This window comes from Lycium barbarum, chromosome 10 (assembly GCF_019175385.1).
Source record: "Lycium barbarum isolate Lr01 chromosome 10, ASM1917538v2, whole genome shotgun sequence".
Lineage (NCBI taxonomy): Eukaryota > Viridiplantae > Streptophyta > Magnoliopsida > Solanales > Solanaceae > Lycium > Lycium barbarum.
Window position 1 is genome coordinate 95,007,482 of NC_083346.1, and position 21,941 is coordinate 95,029,422.

A 21,941-nucleotide genomic window follows, 5' to 3' on the forward strand; every position below is an offset into this window, starting at 1 on the left:
GGTTACTAAGGGTTCAGTACACCCCTAGTCTACCTTCCTTATATTATTTGTGCCATCTCTATTTGCTTAAAGTGTTCTTTTTGTATTATATTCATACTTGTAAAAACCCACAAATATTATTGGAGTCGTTTATGTTTTCGAATTAAGCATCTTAGGCAAACAGTGCATACGCCGTTTAGACTGACTCTAAATCCTTAAAACAATCCTTTTGAAAATATGAAAAATACTTACTGATTTTGAAATTTAAAATAGGAAGCAAACTGCGTTCGGTTTTAATAACCACAAGGCTAAAGGGGTTTTTTTAAAGACAAAATAGCATGATACATTGTTCAAAACTGAAGGGGTTCAGTAAATTAGACAAAATCCTTTTCAATTATGCAAACACATTTTTCTGGGTTTTAAGTTGGCAAAGATATGACAGTTTGGGCCAGAGCCCACCTAAGTTTTTTTTTAAAGAAAACCAAATGTTCATAGACATATTTTCGGGCCAGAGTCCATACAGTTTGGTCTTTTAAAAAACAAATGATATAAGTCAACTTTTGGGGCTGAGAGCCCACTTAACTCTTTTTAGTATAAATCTATAGCTAAGAAATTGGGAAAAAAATGTAACTGTACACAATTTTAAAAATATTTATGATTTCTTAGCAGAGTTATTTAATTTACATTTCTTAACAGCATATGAATGTATTTCATAACAATATCCACCCCGTTTCTCCATCACAGATCCAGCGAGATTTCTGACATTAATTATCCTAACAACCTTGATCCCTGATTTAATGCTCAACATATATTTAGTTTTTTCTCTTTCTTTCAAAGAATGGTTGTGCCCACTAACATAAAGCGATGATTTTAATGGTAATGGTAATTTAACTTTTTTCACTCTTCTGCCAACCTGCTCTCTTTAGTTACATAGTAGTATCTTTCTTTATTATAATTGTGTTATACTCATAATATTATTAGCATAATTGATAATATACATTATTATACTCGTAATATTACTGGTATAACTAGTACTAATATATAATATTATATTCATAATTTATATAACTAGTACTAATATATATTATTATACTCATAATATTCCCAGTATAATTATTATATTATACTTATAATATTACTTGTATAATCGGTAATATACATTATTATACTAGTAATACTACCGGTGTAAATAGTAATATATATTATTATACTCATAATTATCCGTATAATTATCAGTATAATTAATAATACCAAACCCGATCTTCTTCAACCAATACATTATTATAATTATACTCATATTATTATTAGTATAATTAGTAATATACAGTATTATACTCATAATATTAATGGTATATTTATTTATATACATTATTATGCTGATAGTATTATTGATAGATCAGTCATATGCATTAGCGTGTATAAGAAAGTTAATAGGCTAATAGCACAAAGTTAGGAACAAATGATGATTACACAGTTTAAATATAATCATGCATAATTAATAATATTATATAATCTTAAATAAATCATATATGTTATTTATTGCAACTCCAATCACTTCTCATATGGGGAAAAAATCAAACCCAGTTGTATCTCATTATACGTTCAGACAAAATCAATTACAAATAAATCAAATGAGTTCTATACTCTACAAGCGTCCCACGCAAAAAACGTATACCGGCTTTTATATCAAAGCTTTGACAAATAGGAATTTGATTTTAGAAAAGTTTGACATTTACAAATATAAGAGACAAAACTTTTGAAAGAAAAAAGTAGTTTTGAAAATAACAAAATTATGCACCAAGTGAGAGCAGTAAATCAAATTAGGAAAAATATAAATTAAAAATACATTCGAAATTGAAATATCTGCCTTTCATGCCTTCTATGCGTTTTTGAAGTCGGAGAACAATGGGGTGTATTGGTTGAAGAAGAGAAAGAAATGAAGAAAATGGGGGTGTAACAATTAAAGAAGAGATAGAAATGATAATAAAGAGTAAGAGGATAAAATTGAATCCCTAATTTAGTGGGATCATTAACTATACACGTTATTTTTAATATGGCAAAAGAGCAATAAAAGTTGTTATTTTTGATGTATTTTAAAAATTGTGCTAATTACGTGCATAAATTTAGAAGCGTGACTTATGATGTAATTCATCCTAAGAAATTCTGGCCAAGGCCCACATTTTAAATAGCTAAAATAAGGTGTTTTGGGCCAGAAAACAAATGGACTTCAAGTCAAAATTTTTTCTTAAATAAATCTGAAACTTTGCTCAAACAAAAGAAATAACGAGCATTTTTTTTCAAAAGAAATACAAGTCATTGGGCCATAAAACTCAATTTCATTTTAAAAAATAGCGTCCAATATGTTTAGAATTATCTCCCCTTTTTGGTAAAGCTAAAACAGTTCAAATTTTATACACTAGTTATAAAAGTTTTAGGTAAGGATGTTCTAGAAATGTATTAAACGGATTAACCCGCTCCATGTGTGAGTCAAACATGAATAAAATCGATTCGCCCAGATTATAAAATAAATAAACTTTCTATCCTTTTTATAGAAAAGCTACTATCCTTATATATAAAAGAAACTATTTGTACCCGGATATTATAAATCCGAATCTAAATACCCTATATATAAAAGGAATATATTCAATTCTTTTTTCAAAATAATATGCAAAAAATGACAATATTTTTACGGGAAATAAACACTAAGTAAACAGTTCATGCAAATACTCACACATTGGAATTCGAAGGTCAACTGTGTAGTACAGATCCTTCATACTAGGGTGCCTAACACCTTTCCTAGGGGATCACCAGAACCCTTACCTAGAACTTTGGATTAAGAAATATTTTTCACGATGTATGAATAAATCCTTCAAAACCAGTTTTCCTAATTTCCTAAAAATTAGGTAGCAACTCTTTTAAAACAAAGTCTGAAATAACACCAACGATTTCGAAGTAGTTTTTCCGAGCGATAACCCTGCGAAAATGCGAACCGTCACACTTCATAGTTTTAACAAAATTTTAAATGGCTAAAATGATGGAGTTCGAGCCACACTTCTTTTTCAAATTGGCTTGGAAAAAGATACACTGTTTGAGATAAATAATTGGAACAAGTCGTCATTGCATTTAAAGAATAAATTTTAAAAGTGTAAAGTTGGAGTAAATTTTGTATCATACATTAAGTTTAAGCAAGAAAAAAACATAATTGAAATTAATATATTATTATTTCATCCCCACACACCTAAAAGCGAGTGTAACCTGAATAAAATGAGCCAAATTTATGGTGATCTTTAGGTATTTTGCCAAAACATATTTAGTTTCATTCTTTAGATATACACATACACACACATCTTCTTGTGTAGATACAATTATTTTTCCTAGCCTTTTTGTGAGATACACAATAATCAATAAAATTATTCTCCTTCTTTCCTTCGTTGGGTTTTCTATTTAAAATCCAAACTCTTTAAATGAAAAGGACCAACGGAAGTACTTCCAAAATATTCAATAATGATATAGCGAAAAGAAATAAAAAAGAAGATAAAAACACGGTATTGTCCTAAATCTCTGTATATACATATACTTCCCATATAAGTTTCCGTTAAATGTTACCAAAAAATTGTGACGCTCCATCTCGGAAACAACTCACGAATCCTTTTTCTCATCAAATTGAGCGTTAATTAAATTGCCACTCACAAATCCTTTTCATATCAAATTTAGGTTTCCAATATGGTTAAAGTCGGCTGTGGATTTGCAACTAGTATAAATAAATATTAAACCTCTACCTTTCCAAAAGGAAAATAGTACGTCTACTTGTTGATTTCTCATCTAGTCTTGCAATATGTTGCCTGCAGACTTTGTATGCCCTGCCTGCTCCTTGAATTCATTTGTCTGCGTTGAGAAACTGGCCGGAGAAGAAACGTTGATCAATATTCCCCGTAATACTTATTCAAATTCTTATTTAAAAATTTACTTCAACTTGATCATTCAAGAACAGTTTTGGTATATGCAACCCAATGATCTTCAACACGTACTCGTTCGTAGAGAATCACGATGTCCAACCAATCCGTTTCATGTCCTTCTCCCCCCTTTGTCCCATGAGAGATTGTATCATGTTGTCTCAGAGGTGATTGGAAATTTGAGTGGCGAATATGAAGATTTTCATCAAGCTATAGTTGAAGATACGATTCGCCAAGTGCTTGGAATCACCGAAAAGGAATCTAGCGAAGGTCGCCGAATCTTGGAAGTATCTGTGGATGTAACATTCGTGGTTGATCACGTTTGCGACGATATGATTTTGCTAGCATCGGAAGAATTATTGGACGGGATGGTGCCCGCTAGTAAATCGTCAATAGAGTTGCTAGAACAGATGGATGTCGATGAAAGAAATTGCAACGATGAGTGTATGGTATGTCTAGATAAAATTGGAGGGGAAACCGATGTACTATGCTTGCCGTGCTCTCATAAGTTTCATGCTGAGTGTATTACCAAGTGGTTACAGAAAAGTCACTACTGCCCTCTTTGCCGCTTTGAGTTGCCCACAGATTAGACATAGACAAGACTATATAGACAGGAACACTCTAGTGCCAATAGATATTTTAATTTAGAAGTGATGTTCTGCAATATAGATGTATTATTACGAAATGTTTATTTGAATCGATTATGTCTTTTTTGAAGTCCGTATTGCATAGTTCTTTTTTTTTTTTACTAATCTAAAAATCCAGTTGTTTATAGTTTTGAAGCTCAGTGGATAAGCAGTGCTAATTTAGTTAAAGACAATCTCTATCAAGAATGATGTTTTCTTATTCCAATAGTAGGGGAGAATAAGTTGCGACTCCACTTAAATTCTAAAAGTAGCAATTTTCATTTAGCATTACTAACATTCAGATCTTGCCAGGTCAAGGAGATAGAGCACTTCTATTTACCAAACGCACACATGCAGAAACAAAAGGTAGAACCAAATTAAAGGGGAAGTTCTAATTTGTAACAAACTCTGTAAGTTTTACAAATATTGATGCCTACAGATTAGACAGGAACACTCTAGTGCCAATGAATATTTGTTGAAGTGATCATCTTCTGTAGTATATATGTATTATTAGGAATTGTATACTTGAAACGATTATGGAAGTTGGATATTCTTTTAAGTCTGTATTGCATAGTTTTTTATCAAGACAATCTCCTATCTAGACTGAGTTTTTTCTTATTCCAATAGTAGGTAATAAGTTGCGCCTCCACTTACATTCTAAAAGTATCGATTTACATTTAGCATTACTAACATTCAAATCTTGCCAAGTCAAGGTGATAGATAACTTCTATTTTTTAACAAATATTGAAGTAAAGCCGGATTTCATTCACGGACGAATTCTCAACAATTGTTGTTTCACTCCTCTTCTACTCCATAATCGTATAAAAGATGGTGTTGACACATTTAAGGTTGGTCTTGAAATATAGAAGTTCAACCAATAATTGTACTGGTTTTGTTACCTCCTCAGCTACAACTACAACCATTTTGCCCTCACCATGAACAATCTCCTTTATCTTGTACCAACTGCTGATTAATCTCATCGTTCCTCGCAGCCTCAATATGGTTTTGTCCAGTATCTGTTTCTATCCTCTGTTCCTGATATGTGTCTCTGACTTTCCATAGCGTCCTCTTCTTCAGAAGGTATATGCATTAATGCATAAACTCATTGCTGCTAATTTTTGTATTGCTACTATCCTGATTCCCTGTACACCTTTTGATTGCTGATTAATGATTTCCCTTGTTACATACATGCTCATGCTCCGACCATCTTTAGTTTGTTGAAGAGAAATCTCGCGGAATGCAACTAACCATGTGGACCAAATAGCCTGTTATCAGGTTGTGAGGTAAGACTTCATCTGTTAGGCACTTTGTATGGTATCTCCAACAGACGAGGAACATTATGCAGACTAAATGAATGTACCTTCTCACCAATAACTCACTGCTATACTATACTACATTAAATGAGAGTACAAAGATAAATACCTCTGCATAGCACCAAAAATTTTGCAGACAATATGATCCTATGTAGTTACCAGCAAAAATTCTTTCCCTCACTTTAATATTTATCTTAATCCTAAGAGAAATATGACTTCGCTATTTAATTATTTTCGTCTTTTTGAAATTGATCCTGGCCTACATTTAGAATCTAACTATCAACTTGGTTATCTTTTATTCCTACCAAGAGATGAGAATGAAACAAGAGGTATAAGAAGATTATTTATTACTATAACTCTGAAATTGATTGGACTAACACTTGCAATTCTTGCAGCAAATGCAGTAGAAGAAATAAGAGCTTATAAACAAAAGATTTTGCCATGAACTGCTGGCTGCTGGTCCTGGTTAGATTCAAACGAATTCTAACATATTCCATAACGCTAGCCATATGCTTGGATAGTATTTCAGCCAATATAGAATCACAGCAAAATTCAAACCAACTCTGAGAATCTAAAGACATTACGGTCACCGAAATGCTAAAGCCAAGTTGAGATATGACTGGAAGTTAAAGAAAACTAAAAAGTAAAGAGCAAGCCGACCTTAATGGGAAATGATCAAACTCCGACCAGAAAAACACGAAATAACTGCAACAAGTGAGCCTGTCACGTCATAAATCAAATTTGAAGGATAAGCTAACAGACAGGTTTCACAACCACAAGCAAATAAAACCCCTCAGAAATATGTCTGAGTAGCACCCTGAATGCATCATTAGTTATAGACCAACTAGTTCAAGGATTCTTTTTTTTTTTTTTTTTTGTGGATATATATAACTACTGGAAAAGTTTCTTTAGTCAGACTAGGATATAAAAGTCTGCGGAGCATCCCTACTTTAGCAGAAATTTAAAGCTGTGATGTTCTTCGAATTTGATTAGTACTACTATAGGTCACTCAGCGTCACTGCTATTGGCCTTCTTTATTCCCACAATATGGATAACATCAAACAAGAAGTTTTACTACGTACTGAAAAATAATGCCATATCTAGCATTACTAAGTATACTTCAACATAATTAGCCAGAGGCCTCGGGTTCAAGCTCTAAAAAAAGAGTCATCTTTGTTAGGAAACACTTTATCCCCAAAATGGGACTTTCCGGCGTGAATCATGATTAGTCGCACCCCTCTTTGGGTATCGGACACCGGGTGGGAAAACCAAAAAAATAATAATATCATGTAATCAATAGCTGCAACAAATGCCAATACTGATTACTGAACTTGTGCACATACCCAAGAAAACTAACATATAAAAAAGAGTACAGAAAAATAGGATAAAGCTTTTGCTTCGTAAGCTAACATCTTCCAACAGAGAAAAAGATGAGAAGCACATATTAAGCTTACAAAGATCCAAAAAGATGGAGTTAGCCTTTATCCTGGTTGTGCATAAAGTCTTCAGCTGTTAGGCATTATTTGTAGTTTTTGAGTCTTCACTAAGTTCTTTTTTAATGAAATCATACTTGGTAGGCGTTTGGACATGCGGTTTGAAACGATGAGATGAAATCAGCATTTGAACATGCATTTCATCTCATGGTTTCAAAAAATTTAAATATAAAACTTGACCCATAAGTTTATATTTTATAAAAAAAGACCAAGTTGGTAAATATTTTTAATAATTACTCCCACCAACTTCCACCAACTTTTATTTATGTCTACCATGAGGGAGGATTATATTGAAGAGTAGTTACATTACTATTCATGATAAATTTTCGTTTTTATTGAACTAAAGTTTGATCAATTGATGTTGTATTTTTTAGAAAAACCTTATAGTAGCGTATTAATTTTGTTATGAAATATGACTTGCTCATTTGGTAAGATTGTATAAGAATTAGGAATGTTTTGATAATTTTCACAACTTGTGGGTTTTTATGTCTATAAGAGAAAATACAACTTAAGATATTCAAATTATACGTCCAAACATGGTTTGAAACCAAACCATGGTTTAAAACCAAACCATGATTTCAAACTATGTCCAAACAGCTCCTTAAGCATTATTGGTACAGGATAGAGCAAATGTGAAATGTCCATTGCTCTCTCACAAAAGTAGCCTGTAGCATACTTGTATCAATCAATGTACCAAGTCGATCATAATAATAATCAGAAAGGAATAAGCAGAGACACACTGCACAGTCCTTCAATTACCAAAGTCTTTCAGCACATTGCTCCATAGTGTGGCCCTCATTAATCTGATCTGCAGGCACATCCGCATCACCATAACCGTCTGATTCATTTCTCAACTGTTGTGAAGAGTTGAATTTGCATCATGACTGGACTATTCACATGACTAGATACGTCTCTGAGTTAGCAGGTCTAGTTTGATTTTCATTTCTACCTTCCTCAACTGCACCAAGAGTCGCTATCATGTGCCCACGTGAATTGACAATTACAACAATGTTCTACTTTGTCTTTCCAATGTTTGTTTTCAACTTTTGCTGTCTCAATTCATTACTTACTGGTATGAAGAAAATGTTCACTTTAGCACTTCCCACATTTGCAGTTATTAGACCCCCTTCTTCTATTGTTTTTATGCTCCGCAATGTGCCCCTGCATATCCCAATTCACTAGCTTACTGAATATTGTTTTTTATTTCATGAGTCCCACATCACAAATGCACTGCTAGCCAACTTTTCACAGCAATTTTGTCAGGCAAACCCCCATTTTGGTCCAAATATTTTTATTATGTCTTGAAAGCTTCAAGAACCATTCCACCCTAGGTTCCAACCCTTCATCTATACTGAGTGACTTTTTTATTACAAAAAATAATTTAATAATTTTGATGTGATAGATACAATTTAAAGCACTACTTGATGAAATTACCGCGAGTTAACCATCACACTTAGGGGAATGGATTGTCTAATTTTTATACTGGATTATCCGGTAATCCATTAATTACTATGAATTTACAATATTACCATTGGTTACATAAAGTCATCTAGGGCTTTAAAATTGAGCAACCCTAATCCCTTCAGTCGTAGTATATATATTGGGAGTATACTGAGATTGCACTCTCTTTCAGAACGTAACTTTCTGAAACTTTTGTGCAGAATTGGTTTATGTTAATCCCCTTTTGTTTGGAGTTTGGAATCTTACTGGTAATACTTTATATATAGCAAGCTAGCAACTAGATTCTTACTAACTCTGTGAAGTGTGTAAAATTAATTATTAGTGGACTGTAGACTATGGAGCCGTGGAGGATAATTTTATATTTCGAATATGTATTAACTTAACTGATAATCCAAATCAGCAGATATTTTATTCGTTTCGTTAGTGGTTTGACATATATAAAGACAATAGTAATCAATAAGTTAAATCATTAAGTGTAAAAGTCGAACCGAAACGCCTGATAATCATACATAATAAACGGAACGGCGGGAGTAAAGTTCCTTCTGTAGACCTAACATTTACGTCTGGCCGACCCGGGCCCACATATAAAAAACTTCCCAACAGAGACTCCAAATGAAACATTTGAAAAACGAATCCATTTTCAGCTCACAATTGTTTTCTATCCCTACTACTATTTGCGCAAACCTTAAACTAAAATTATTTGGTTCAGTGTTTAATGCTTTACTATGAAGAGACCAATCCATGAAGAATCAAATAACAAAATTAGCATCCAATGGACTTTACAAACAAGCCATTAACTTATATTCCCATCTCCACCATTCCTCTTCTTTATTTCTTACTAAATTCACTTTCCCTTATCTCTTCAAAGCTTGTGCTAAACTAAGCTCGGTACGACAAGGCCAAATACTCCACACCCATTTAATAAAATACGGGTTTAATACCGATGTATACGCAGCAACATCAGTTATTGACATGTATATGAAATTCACTTCAGTTAATAGTGCCTTGAAGGTGTTCGATGAAATGCCTCAACCAAATATTGCTTCTTTAAATGCTTGCATTTCTGGGTTTTCACAAAATGGGTGTCATGTTGAAGCTTTTAGAATGTTTGGGGTTTTTAGTGGTTCAAATTTTAATGCCTTAAAGATGTTCGACGAAATGCCTCAATCAAATTATGCTTCTTTAAATGTTTTCTCTCATAATGGGTGTTATATTGAAGGTTTTAGGATGTTTGGCGGTTTTAGTGGTTTAAATTTTAGGCCGGATTCGGTTACTATAGCTAGTGTTTTATCAGGGTGTGTGAATATTAATCATGGTGTTCAAATGCATTGTTGGGGTATAAAGATTGGGGTGGAAATGGATATATATGTAGCTACGTCGATTTTGACTATGTATTTGAATTGTGGTTATTGTGTTTCTGCAACGAGGTTGTTTGGATTGGTTGAGTATAAGAATGTGGTGTGTTATAATGCGTTTATTTCCGGGCTGTTGCAAAATGGGGTGGAGGAAGTCGTTTTGGATGTGTTTAAGCAGATGTTATTAGACGAAAAACCGAATGAAGTGACTTTAATATCTGTTCTTTCGGGTACTGCTAATCTTAAGAATGTGAAGTTTGGTAGGCAAGTTCACGGATTTATTGTGAAAATTGAGTTACAATATCATACAATGGTGGGGACTGCACTCGTAGACATGTACTCGAAATGTGGTTTCTGGTTATATGCGTATGGTATCTTTAAAGAGTTGGGTGGCAACAGGAACTTGATAACATGGAATTCGATGATTAGTGGAATGATGTTGAATGAGCAAACAGAGAAAGCTGTTGAGATTTTTGTGGGATTAGAATCGGAAGGATTGAAACCAGATTCAGCAACATGGAATTCAATGATCATTGGGTTCTCGCTGCTGCAAAAAGAGGCTGAAGCTTTTATGTTCTTCAGAAAAATGGTTTCTTCTGGTGTCGTTCCCAGTTTGAAATCTATTACTAGTCTTCTGACAGCGTGCTCGTCTTTATCCTCACTCCATCGGGGGCAAGAGATTCACGGATATATTTTTAGGACGGGAAAAATTATTGATGAATTTGTTGTCACAGCAATCATGGATATGTACATGAAGTGTGGACAATTTCCTTTGGCACGGAAGGTCTTTGATCAGTTGGAAGTAAAATATGATGATCCTGCTGTCTGGAATGTAATGATTTCAGGTTATGGAAGGAACGGGGAAGGTGAAGCTGCTTTTGAAATATTCTCTTTGATGCTAAAGGAGAAGATACAACCAAATTCAGCAACTTTAAATTGCATGTTGTCTGTGTGCAGCCAGGTAGGAAAATTGGAGAAAGCATGGGAAGTTTTTAGCTTGATGATTAGAGATTTTGGCTTAACCCCAACTCTAAAACAACTTAATATTATGGTTGATCTACTTGCTCGGTCTGGTCGGCTGGATGAAGCTAGAGAACTACTACAGCTCATTCCCGAAACTTCTGCATCTGTTTTTGCTTCTTTATTAGCAGCTTCTGAGCATTTCTCTGACGCTAAGATGGGAGAAGAAATGACCAAAAAGCTCTCAGAATTGGAGCCAGAAAACCCTGTTCCCTTTGTGATTTTGTCCAAACTTTATGCTAGACAAGGAAGATGGGAAGATGCTGAAAGGATCAGAGAAACAATCGATGAAAGGGGACTCGAAAAACTACCAGGCTACACTACTGTAGGAGTGACATAAAGAAAAACATCTTGTATATGTTAAAAATGGTCGAACAGACTACTATTGGATCTTATGCCTGATCTACATGAACTGGATCTTGCTCTTATTTTTTTGACTCGCATCATTGCCCCAAGATTCCTTGCGCGGAAATCCAAAATCGATGTCAAGGTTGATGGTGGTTCAAAGATGAAGAAAAGGATGAGATCTCTGAGTGCAAGCACACAATTGACTTTATTAACCTCGCCACTTGTCACAGATTCGGTGAACTAACTTGGAAGCCGGGCAGTACGAAGAGTTGGATCAAGCGTGCGTGTTATTAGTGTGACAACCTTCATGGCACCATGTTGCCGAAGCAATTGTCTGTGAAGTCCTTTCTGGTCAGCTTCCTTCAATTAGGATGGGCAAATTTGAATATTGACACAGAAAGTAACAGGAAACATCTACAAGCTTATATGATAAAGGTCAAATCATTGTGACGTTGAGAATTGATTTTGAATGTGATTATTGTGGTCAGTATTTTCTGATTTTTGTCTAGATTAACCATGAGAATGTCTCTCTTAATTGCAACTGTAGTGCTTAGCTCAACCATGAGAAACGTGCTGTAATTGCAACTTTAATGATTTTCGGAAGTCGTCCAAGTTCTCAAAGGCTTGGATACTAATTGAATCTGTTTAGCGCTTTGGACGCCAATAACCGGTGCAGATGTGGAAAACCTTGAAATTAGCACCATCTACTTCTGAAATATCAGGATAATATTAACTTATCAGTCGTTAGGAATAGCTGACCTTCGCGGGGACAGGAAAGGTGGCCAAGCTCTGATGTGGGATAATCAGAAATGCCATCCTTCAAGAACTGGTCTTATAGTGAATTCAGTTGTGAAGCTCTTAAGCAATGGTAAACTGTTCCAATTGCAGGTACTTCGCAGACTATATTTTGATCGGTAGAAGCCTCTCAGCATGGAAGCATCCACACTACTGGAATGAAAGGTGACCAGTTGTAAATATCTTATGATAGACCTCACATTATGTAAGGTTATCAGTCATTATCATGTGTCTCAAGAGGATGGCTGTAAGCTCAATTGAAATTCTCTCCTTAGTGTACTCAAACTGAAGTGTTGGACCAAGCCCTTTTTTTTTTTTGTATAATGGCCAGGGCTGTTAAAAGCCATTGCTTCGTCGCTTAAAGCAATGAAGATATGTGAAGGAAGGGGTTAATGTAGGTGAAGCCATGCGCTTCAAACAATGACGGAAAGTGATCCAAACGAAAAGCGGTCAGTTCTTTGAATATCAGTTTTGAGGCGTTGGATTAATATCGGCATTGTTGGATATTTTATAATTACAATTTGATTATCATTGTACTAAATCCATTTATGTTAAGTAGTTTTTGTTCTTAAATTGTGCGCCTCACTTCTCACTAATCGCTTCGAGCCCATGAATGTGTTTTTTTTCGTGTGCTTCGCTTTTAAAAACATTGATAATGGTGGTGTTCAGACATCTTGCATGCACTTCAACTACTCCACAGGGTACTCGTTTTCTCCGACCAACATATGTATCAGGGAGTTCTGCCAATCGAGCTTTAGACAGATGGGAGAAATCCCCTAGCTTTTTGCCTTTTGTGGAATATGAACCCTGGTTTCCCATGGTGTTAGTCTTACCGCATTGACTGTTAAGCCACACTCTTTGGTGTCCAAGCTTAAATGTTATTAGTGTAACAACCTTTCCTTCAGAGTCAGCTTCCAGCAATTAAGATTGGCAAAATGGTAGCGAATACAGAAAGTAACAGGAAATTTCTATCATAGAAGAATGAAGCAGACTTTAATGGAGTTGCACCAAAGCAATGGTTCTACTACTGCAAAGAGTACAGCTTGGACATGTTTCCGTAGAAAAAAAAAAAAACTCCAAGGGCACATAGTTATTGTGAGGACAACCCCCGAAAGACTGACTGGCTCTCTAACTTGACTGATCCAATATATGGGTATTTTTTCTTTGAATTTCTTTGCTTTCCACTTGTTGATTCAAAAACAACAACATACCCAATATAATCCCACCAAGTGGGATCTGGGAAGGGTAGAGTGTATGTAGACTTTACCCTATCTTGTGAAGATAGGGAGGCTGTTTCCGTTATACCTCGGCTCAAGTCCACTTGTCGATTGCAATCTGTATTTTCTTTACCAAAATGAAGCAACAGAGAGACATTATGGAATGAAATCCAATTTATAAAAACAAAGTTGCTAACAACTGAAAGCTACATATAAACGGTGATGGACTTCAGTAATATAGGTTTCATTTTACTCAGCATAAAAAATCAGTGTCTTCAGAATTTGACTATATGCATAAATGGGAAAGAGGTCAGCTTAGGCAGCAATTTTTGAATGTTGACAGGCAGCCGGAGATTTCCAGATTTTAGCTCTCTTGTGGTGTGTTTGGTATGGAGGAAAATATTTTTCAATTTTTGCACGTTTGGTTGGTATAATTTTTTAGAAACTTAAAAATGATGAAAATGACTTCCCAATAAAAGTAGGGAAAACAAATTTCACAAGTGGCATCCCACACTGATCGTCTTCTCGCCACCTTTCAAGACAGTCCATGACTTTTATTTATTTATCGTGACTATATTTAACTAACCAAAAAATTTAAATATTATTTTCAATGTTAAGATAAGTTATCTTAAAATTTTACTAGGTGTTTTAACTTGGATATGCCAATTTGACCTTCTAATAAAAAGAGTCCCAATTTTGTTCAAACTTGACCATGATAGGCGAATTATGTTAGTGCTACGATTTTAATGATGACAAAGCTATTCTTGTAGGTACTATACTCAAAGGAAGTGAAAGGTCCACCAAGCCCATTGGACATGCAAGTCAAATGAACAAGTTTAGTCGGCTGCCAAAGGAATAATAGCCCACATAAAACTCAGTCGGCTGGAAAGGGAAGTTATCCTGAAGTACAAGGAAAATAAGCCCATGCTTATTTTTTGAACAAGGATCAGATCATCTAGTAAGATTGTGAAATCTTACGCTATGTCAAAGGAAGGAAAATCAATCAAGACATCAATCAGTGCAAATCATGATGATTCCAAGATCAGCATATACAAGGAAGCAAGTACCAATTGAAACAAGATCACTACCGCACATGGAAAACAACTGTACAGCATTAAATAGACATCATCATACACAAGGAAACTAGTACCAATCGAAGGAAGCTGATGCTACAAAAGGAAAGAAGCGATACAACAATTAAATAAGCTCTTACTTTATTCTTGGAAATCAGGATCCCCAATATTCCTAATTTACAAGCAATATTCCTAATTTACAAGGATCAAATCTCTTGGGTTGACATCTCTGCTGAAAAGAGTCCAACGGCTACAATTTGAAGATTATAAATTCAAGACTCTTTAGACGAAGAAAAATATACTTTCGTCTCATACTCTCAAGCTCTCTACTTTACTTTTCATAAACATTATATTCCTGAGTGATATAGTGTAAACAAAAAAAGAAAGGAGAGATAGTATAGTTTGTGAGGCATTGTATCAAAAAGATTGCGAGTGTTTTGAGTGTAGACGTAGGAGCTCCATTCAAACAACCATTACACCAAAACCATTTACAAAGAGCTGCAGAGAACACTCTTTCAACCCAAGGGGACTGGACTAGGATTCACATTGAATCTGAACCAGTATAAAATATCTGGTATCATTTTATTTTCTGCACGTTTACTTCTGCATTACCTTATAGTCGACTAGTCTGTTCAAGTTGTCGACTGTCTGAGCTAAAAAATTACAATTCACCCCTCCTTCTTGCACTTTCAAATTGTATTTCTATGAGCTAAATTTGGCACCCTTGTAATTATCTTATTATTTCAAAATAATATTGTACTTTCTCCGTCCCATATTAAGTTGCCACATTACTGAAAATATATGTCCCAAATTATTTGTCCATTTCCAAAACCAAGATAAAATTAATTAAGAATTTTCAACTTTGTCCTTAACATTAATTGTTTTTTGAAGTGACCAATATTGATTAGAGTGCAATTTATTTAGAGAGTTAAGGACAATTTAGTAAAAATATACTTTTATTTATGATTTTTTAAAGGGCGTGTAAAAAGAAATGTGGGCAAGTAATATGGGACGAAAGGAGTATAGTACTACTTCCGTCCCAAAAAGATTGTCTTAATTTTCTTATTGGAGTTTTTGATTATCGTACTATTTTCTTAGATTTCTCAAAAGAGGAAGATTTTAAAATGGTTTGGTACAAAAGATCAATTGAAATAGAAGGGCAGGTCATGTGGATTTAGAAATGGACCACATATTTCAAATCGAAGCAAGACTCACCAATTGTTCCTATTTGGGAATTATTGCCAGAATTGCCATTCCATTGTCACTCATGGAACTATATCAAGCAAATTGTAGCCCCTTAGGTACTCCTCTAACTATGGACCTAGCTATTGAACGTAGAATAAGGCCTAGTATGGCAAAAGTGAGAGTAGAAATAGATTTGACTAAATCAAAAATCAATTCTATTTGGATAGGATGTGATGATTCTTGCCCTCGTAAAGGATTTACATAAAAGATTGAATATGAAAACTCCCCTAAATATTGTACTCATTGCAAAATTCTAGGACACTCTATTATCCAATGCAGAAGAGCGGCCCAAAAGAAAGAGGAAGAAAAGAAGATTAAAAAAAAAAACAAGGATAACACTGCTGAGAAAGATGTTACTAGTGGCATAATGACTAGAAATGAGAACAATGAGCCTAATAAGGAGAACAAAGGTGGTGAGGAAAATATTGACAAGAAGGATGAAAAGGACCAGAAGCTGAATGAAAAAAAAAAAGGATGCAACTAGGGAAAAGGTTGTCAAGCAAAAAGAACAAGCTAGAGAATAGTCCAGAGAAAACAATACAAAACAAGAGGAGGAGAAAGGAAAATGAATGAGGATAAGAAACAACATGATAATAACATAAAATTCCTCACAACAAAATCTGGAAAAAAAAAAGGGAGAAAGGAAAGAAAAAGAATATGCACAACAAGAAGAAACTTCCTAAAAATAAGAACATAGTAATGGTTTCTGCAATGCTGCCACAGAATAGAAAAAAAGAGGAAAATTGTTGCAACAGAGGAAGAAAAAGAAAAACATAGTAAGGACATGGCTTCTACTGATTTGAAGAAAGACTATGTAGCCTTTGATCACATTAGTACTGAGGAGGAGGAGGAGGAGGAAGAAGAAGAAGAAGAAGAAGAAGAAGAAGAAGAAGAAGAAGAAGAAGAAGAAGAAGAAGAAGAAGAAGAAGAAGAGGAGGAACTATGAGGAACAAACACATGAAGGACAGAAAGAACCCATCCATATCTGTAACACTAAAGATAAAGAGATCGATGAGTCAGAAGATGCTAAAGAAAGTAATAGCATACAGAATAAGTCTACAGAGGAAGAGCAAAATACTGATCAAAACAAGTACACTGTAAATAATAATATTATCAGTAGGGAGGAAGAACTTGAGGAAGAGCAATCAAGTCGCCTACCTTCTATAGAGGATATTAACTTGTTTGTAAAGCTAAACTGTGAACAAATCCCCAAGACAAACAAGTGAATGATATTCATCAGAGAGAGGTGGAACAACAAAAGAAAGAGGACCCTACTAATGCTATGTCATAATGCAAAAGCAATGATCAGAGTCAGGACAAGGATATCAACACTAGCAAAAGAAAGAGCAGAAGCAAAAACAGAACCAAAGGAGGGAAGCATAAACAAAATGATACCAAAGAAGTTAGTAAGGATAGCAATGAGAACCAAAACTCTGATCAACAGTTAAAAAATGAGAAAATAACTGGGACTAGAGGAAGAAGTAAAAGCAACAACAGGTACAGAAATGACACTAAGAAGCCTAATCTTCAGCAAAAAGAATAGGGAAACAAAAATCATGTACCCCCTAGTTTCCAATGATTAGTACAATATTTTGGACTATTAGGGGAGTTAGATCCAAAAAAGTATTCATACTCAAAAAACTTGCTAACATCAACAAATTGGTTTTCATAGCTATATTTGAGCCTTTTGTTGACAAAAGCAAGATAGAAGGTTATAAAAGATTTCTGGGATATCAATATTGTGTTACTAATTCTAATGGTAAAATTTGATATTTGTGGAATCACATGGATCATACTGATATTATAGAGGATAATGAACAACATATCACTCTCAATATGAAGACTCATGCTGCAGACAAAGGAACTTATATCTCAGCAGTGTATGCTAAATGCACTGCTAAAGAAAGAAGAGATCTTTGGGACAACATAGACAACTTGAATAACTCTTGGGATGGTCCGTGGTGCATTGGTGGAGCTTTTAATGTGATCATGAACCCTAAAGAGAAGTGTGGTGGCAAACCTTATAGAGCAAGTAAGAGCCTGGATTTTATCAGTATTATGGAGGCTTGTGGTTTTTTGGATATTGGTTTCTCTGGACCAAAATTACTTGGTGCAACAACAGAAGCCCAAGAAAAAGAATTTGGAAAAGACTAGATAGAGTCCTAGTCAATGATCAATGGGCTCAAAACTTCAATAACAATACTGTTATTAAGCATTTGGCTAGAACATGCTCCGATCATAGACCCCTTTTGGTGAATTCCCATAATGATCAGTAACAACATATTAAGTACTTTCATTTCTGAATTTTTGGACAACACAACCTGATTTCCTGGAGATAGTGCAACAAAGCTGGGAATCTAGAATAGAAGGCAATCCAATATGGCATCTCCAGTCCAAGTTTAAGCTTCTAAGTAGGAGACTGTGTCAATGGTCCAAAGAGAGCATTGGTGATATTAATGAGGAGGTAAACAACTGGGAGGCTAAAATTCTTATCTTGGAGGACATAGATCTGAAAAATAACTCTGAACAACACAGAGAAGAATCAACAAGGGATATGCCGAGTATGTAAGGTGGTTGGGGCTTCAGGATAATCTGATGAGACAAAAAACTCAGACCAACTGGTTCAAAAAAGGTGATTACAATTCAAGATACATTCATAGCATTTTAAGAAACAGAAGAAGAAGGATTCACCTTCATAGAATAAAGAACCACAGAGGAGCTTGGAATCAAGGAGAAGAGCAAATCTCTAAAGATGCTATTAAACACTTCAAAGGTTTTTTCAATTTGAATCAGCAGACAAGTGATCACAGAATTCCTAATTGTATCCCTACTATGATCAATGATCAGGATAATGAGCATCTCACTATTATTCCAAATGAGGAGGAAATTAAGGAGGCAATTTTCAGTATGAATCCTGAAAGCAGTGTAGGACCTGATAGTTTCAATGGAAAATTCTTTCAATTCTGCTGGAATATCATTAAAAAAGACATCACTGCCTTTGTCACAGAGTTCTCCAAAGGTAAAAATCTCACAAAGTTTTTAACTCATACCTGTTTAGCACTAATCCCAAAAGTTGAATCTCCGTCCACCTTTCAAGAATTCAGGCCCATTAGTCTTAGTAACTTTACCAATAATATCATCTCTAAACTAGTGGCTAAGAGACTTAGTCCTCTCTTGTCCAAATTAGTTTCAGAAAATCAAAGTGGCTTTATTTCTAGGAGATTAATCACTGAGAATGTAATGCTTGCACAAGAAATTGTGCATGACATTGGGAAACACAACAAGGGTGGTAATAAGGTTATGAAACTTGATATGGCTAAAGCCTATGATAGATTGTCCTGGTCCTTCTTATTCAAGGTCCTGCAGAGATTTGGTTTTTGTGATAATTGGATTGACATGATTAGAAGAATTGTTGATAATGTATGGTACTGAATTCTGATTAATGGAACCAGACAGGGGTTCTTTCATTCCTCACAAGGGCTCAAACAAGGTGATCCTGTTTCCCCAACTTTTTTCATCCTGGCAGCTGAAGTTCTTTCTAGATCTTTGAACAACCTAGTCAATCACAACAATTTTATCCCTTTTTCCATGAACAAGAGAGGACCACAAATTGATCACCTAGCCTATGCTGATGACATTGTCATCTTCTCAAGTGGTAATTCTAAGTATGTAAGGCTCATCATGAAACAAATAAGAGGCTATGAAAAAGCATCTGGGAAAAAGGTCAATGAGAGTAAGAGTTTCTCTCACTACACTAAAGACCAATCCTTATAGAATGAACAGACTAAGGCAATGCATTGGTTACATGGATAAGACCTTTCCATTTACATATTTAGGCTGCCCCAGTTATTCTTGTAGAAAGAAAATAGAATACTTTGATGGTATGGTGGCTAGAGTGGTTAAAAGGATAAATGGTTGGTAAGGGAAGATGCTGACAGTAGGTGGAAGAGCTGTTTTGATCAAAAGAGTCCTCCAGTATTTGCCTACATAGACTCTATCAGCTTTAAATCCTCCTAAGGGTACTATTAACCTTATTGAAAAGCATATTGCAAGGTTTTATTAGGGATCATCTGCTGAGAAAAGAAAATATCACCGGAGTTCTTGGGAAAATCTTTGCTACCCTAAAGATGAAGGAAGGATTGGAATCAGAACCCTTTTTGACATATCCAACACTTTATCCATCAAAAAATGGTGGAGACTGAGGACAAAGCAATCTCTATGGGCTGATTTCATGAAAAAGAAATATTTTTCTAACAAACACATAGTTCAGAAGAAATGGATCCCAGGAAATTCTCAAGGGTGGAAGAATTTGGTATGGGCCAGAAACCATGCTGAAAAGCACATCAAGTGGAATATCAATGCTGGGATTTGCAATTTTTGGTGGGATACCTGGACCAAACATGATCCTTTAGCTATGATCCCATCTGTTAACAGTAATGGCCTTCTAGCTAATCTCACTGTTAAAGAATTTATGCTTAACAAAGCTTGGTATGAAAGAATTCTTTCATGTATTCTACCTTCCAATAGTATTCATGATATTAAGGACATAGAAATTGGTCTTGAAGATCAAGATGATGACCTAGTCTGGAATTGCACAGAGGATGGTATTTACACTAACAAGACTGCCTGGCACATCATCAGAAAAAATAGACAAAAAGATGATTTTTTGAACAATATTTGGCACAAAGTTATACCCTTCAAGGTTTCTTTCTTAGTATGGAGATTATATCATAAAAAGCTGCCTTTCAATGAAGCAATCAACAGACTTAAAATCTACTCTAATGAGGTATGTTTTTGTTGTACTAACCTTGTGATTGACTTTTAATCATACTTTTACTCATGGAGAAGTTGCTAAACATATATGGAGATATATTGGAGCCCCTATTGGAGTTATCCATCAACCAGGTCCTATCAAAAGAACAATTCAAAGTTGGTGGGATCAAAAGGCCAAGAACAAAGTTCATAAGCTGATTATTCACATTACTCCTATCTTTGTTTGCTGGGAAATCTGGAAACAGTGGACTTCTTGCAAATATGGAGATCAAGTAATAATGTATAAGAAGAAGATGTAGTATCACATTATGTGGAACATCATGACGACCATGAAAATTATGTTCCCCAGTTGAAACATTACTGGAAGCTGGCCTACAGTTTGTGAGACAATTGAAAAGCTCAAACGAGTGGTGAATATAAAAAAAGTTACCTGGAATTTTCCAGATCATATAGAGTTCAAAGTGAATATGGATGGGAGTTATATTAAATAAATTGGCAGAGCTGGTATAGGAGGGATCATCAGAGACAATAATGGAGACTTTTATAAGGCTTTTTCCAAACCTATTGAATGTTTCGGCAATAATTTTTCTGAAGCAAAGGCTGCTAATTTTGCTGCCTAGTGGTGTAAGGATAATGGTCTTAACAGGGTTATTATTGAGATGGACTCTAAGATCATTTGTGATATGATCAATAGGAAGACTACTACCAATATGAATCTTAAAAATTTGATTCAAAGTACCAGCAGGGGTAATGACACTGTGGACTTCAAGCATTGCTTCAGAGAGGCTAACAAGATTGCTGACTATCTAGCCAAACTTGCTTCAACCAGTGGTAATGAAACTATATACACTTCATATCATCAACTGCCACAAGAAGTGAAGGGGATTAATCCAACTTGATAAGTGGCAATTCCCTTCTATGAGAAGAAGATATGATAAATGTAACTTTTTTGTAAGTTGATAAAATAAGTCTGACTAGAGAAGGATCTTGTATAGGCTAAATCCTTCCTCTATTTTTTTTGGATATATGTGCAGTTATCTCTTGGTTAGAGGTTTGGTCCATGTCCCCCTCTAACATATGTAATTCTTTTGCATCAATAGACATGCTAGGGGTCAAGACTAACCCCCTACACCATAGGGATCACAACCTATGGTGATGGCTTAATTTAAAAAAAAAAAAGATTGACACATTTATATATTTAGAAATACTTTAACTTTATGAGATGATTTACAGCTACACAAATATCGAAGGCTCGTTTTGAACCATACATTTCAAAAATCTTCTTTTATT

The 21,941-nt window shown here is 34.8% G+C and overlaps 2 protein-coding genes across 2 annotated transcripts; both read left to right on the forward strand.

Annotated features, from left to right (window-relative positions):
- The first annotated feature begins 9,298 nt into the window (after nucleotides 1–9,298).
- LOC132615169 (pentatricopeptide repeat-containing protein At2g02750) lies at nucleotides 9,299–12,909 on the forward strand. Its single transcript, XM_060329745.1, has one exon. It carries the CDS (start codon nucleotides 9,567–9,569, stop codon nucleotides 11,538–11,540), a length of 1,974 nt encoding a protein of 657 aa, XP_060185728.1. The 5' UTR covers nucleotides 9,299–9,566; the 3' UTR covers nucleotides 11,541–12,909.
- Nucleotides 12,910–17,663: 4,754 nt separating this feature from the next.
- Nucleotides 17,664–21,550, forward strand: LOC132613143 (uncharacterized). Its single transcript, XM_060327191.1, has 5 exons — nucleotides 17,664–17,988; nucleotides 18,218–18,342; nucleotides 18,414–19,298; nucleotides 19,942–20,664; nucleotides 21,272–21,550. The coding sequence occupies exons 1-5, from the start codon at nucleotides 17,664–17,666 to the stop codon at nucleotides 21,548–21,550; spliced, it is 2,337 nt and encodes a 778-aa protein (XP_060183174.1).
- The last annotated feature ends 391 nt before the right edge of the window (nucleotides 21,551–21,941 follow it).

Bases quoted from the DNA above. Each gene is read 5' to 3' on its own strand.
- LOC132615169 (XM_060329745.1), top strand. From the start codon at position 9,567: ATGAAGAATCAAATAACAAAATTAGCATCCAATGGACTTTACAAACAA.
- LOC132613143 (XM_060327191.1), top strand. From the start codon at position 17,664: ATGGATCATACTGATATTATAGAGGATAATGAACAACATATCACTCTC. The intron at 18,343-18,413 runs GTAAACAACTGG...TGAACAACACAG, and splicing joins TTGGTGATATTAATGAGGAG to AGAAGAATCAACAAGGGATA. The intron at 20,665-21,271 runs GTATGTTTTTGT...TTTGCTGCCTAG, and splicing joins TTAAAATCTACTCTAATGAG to TGGTGTAAGGATAATGGTCT.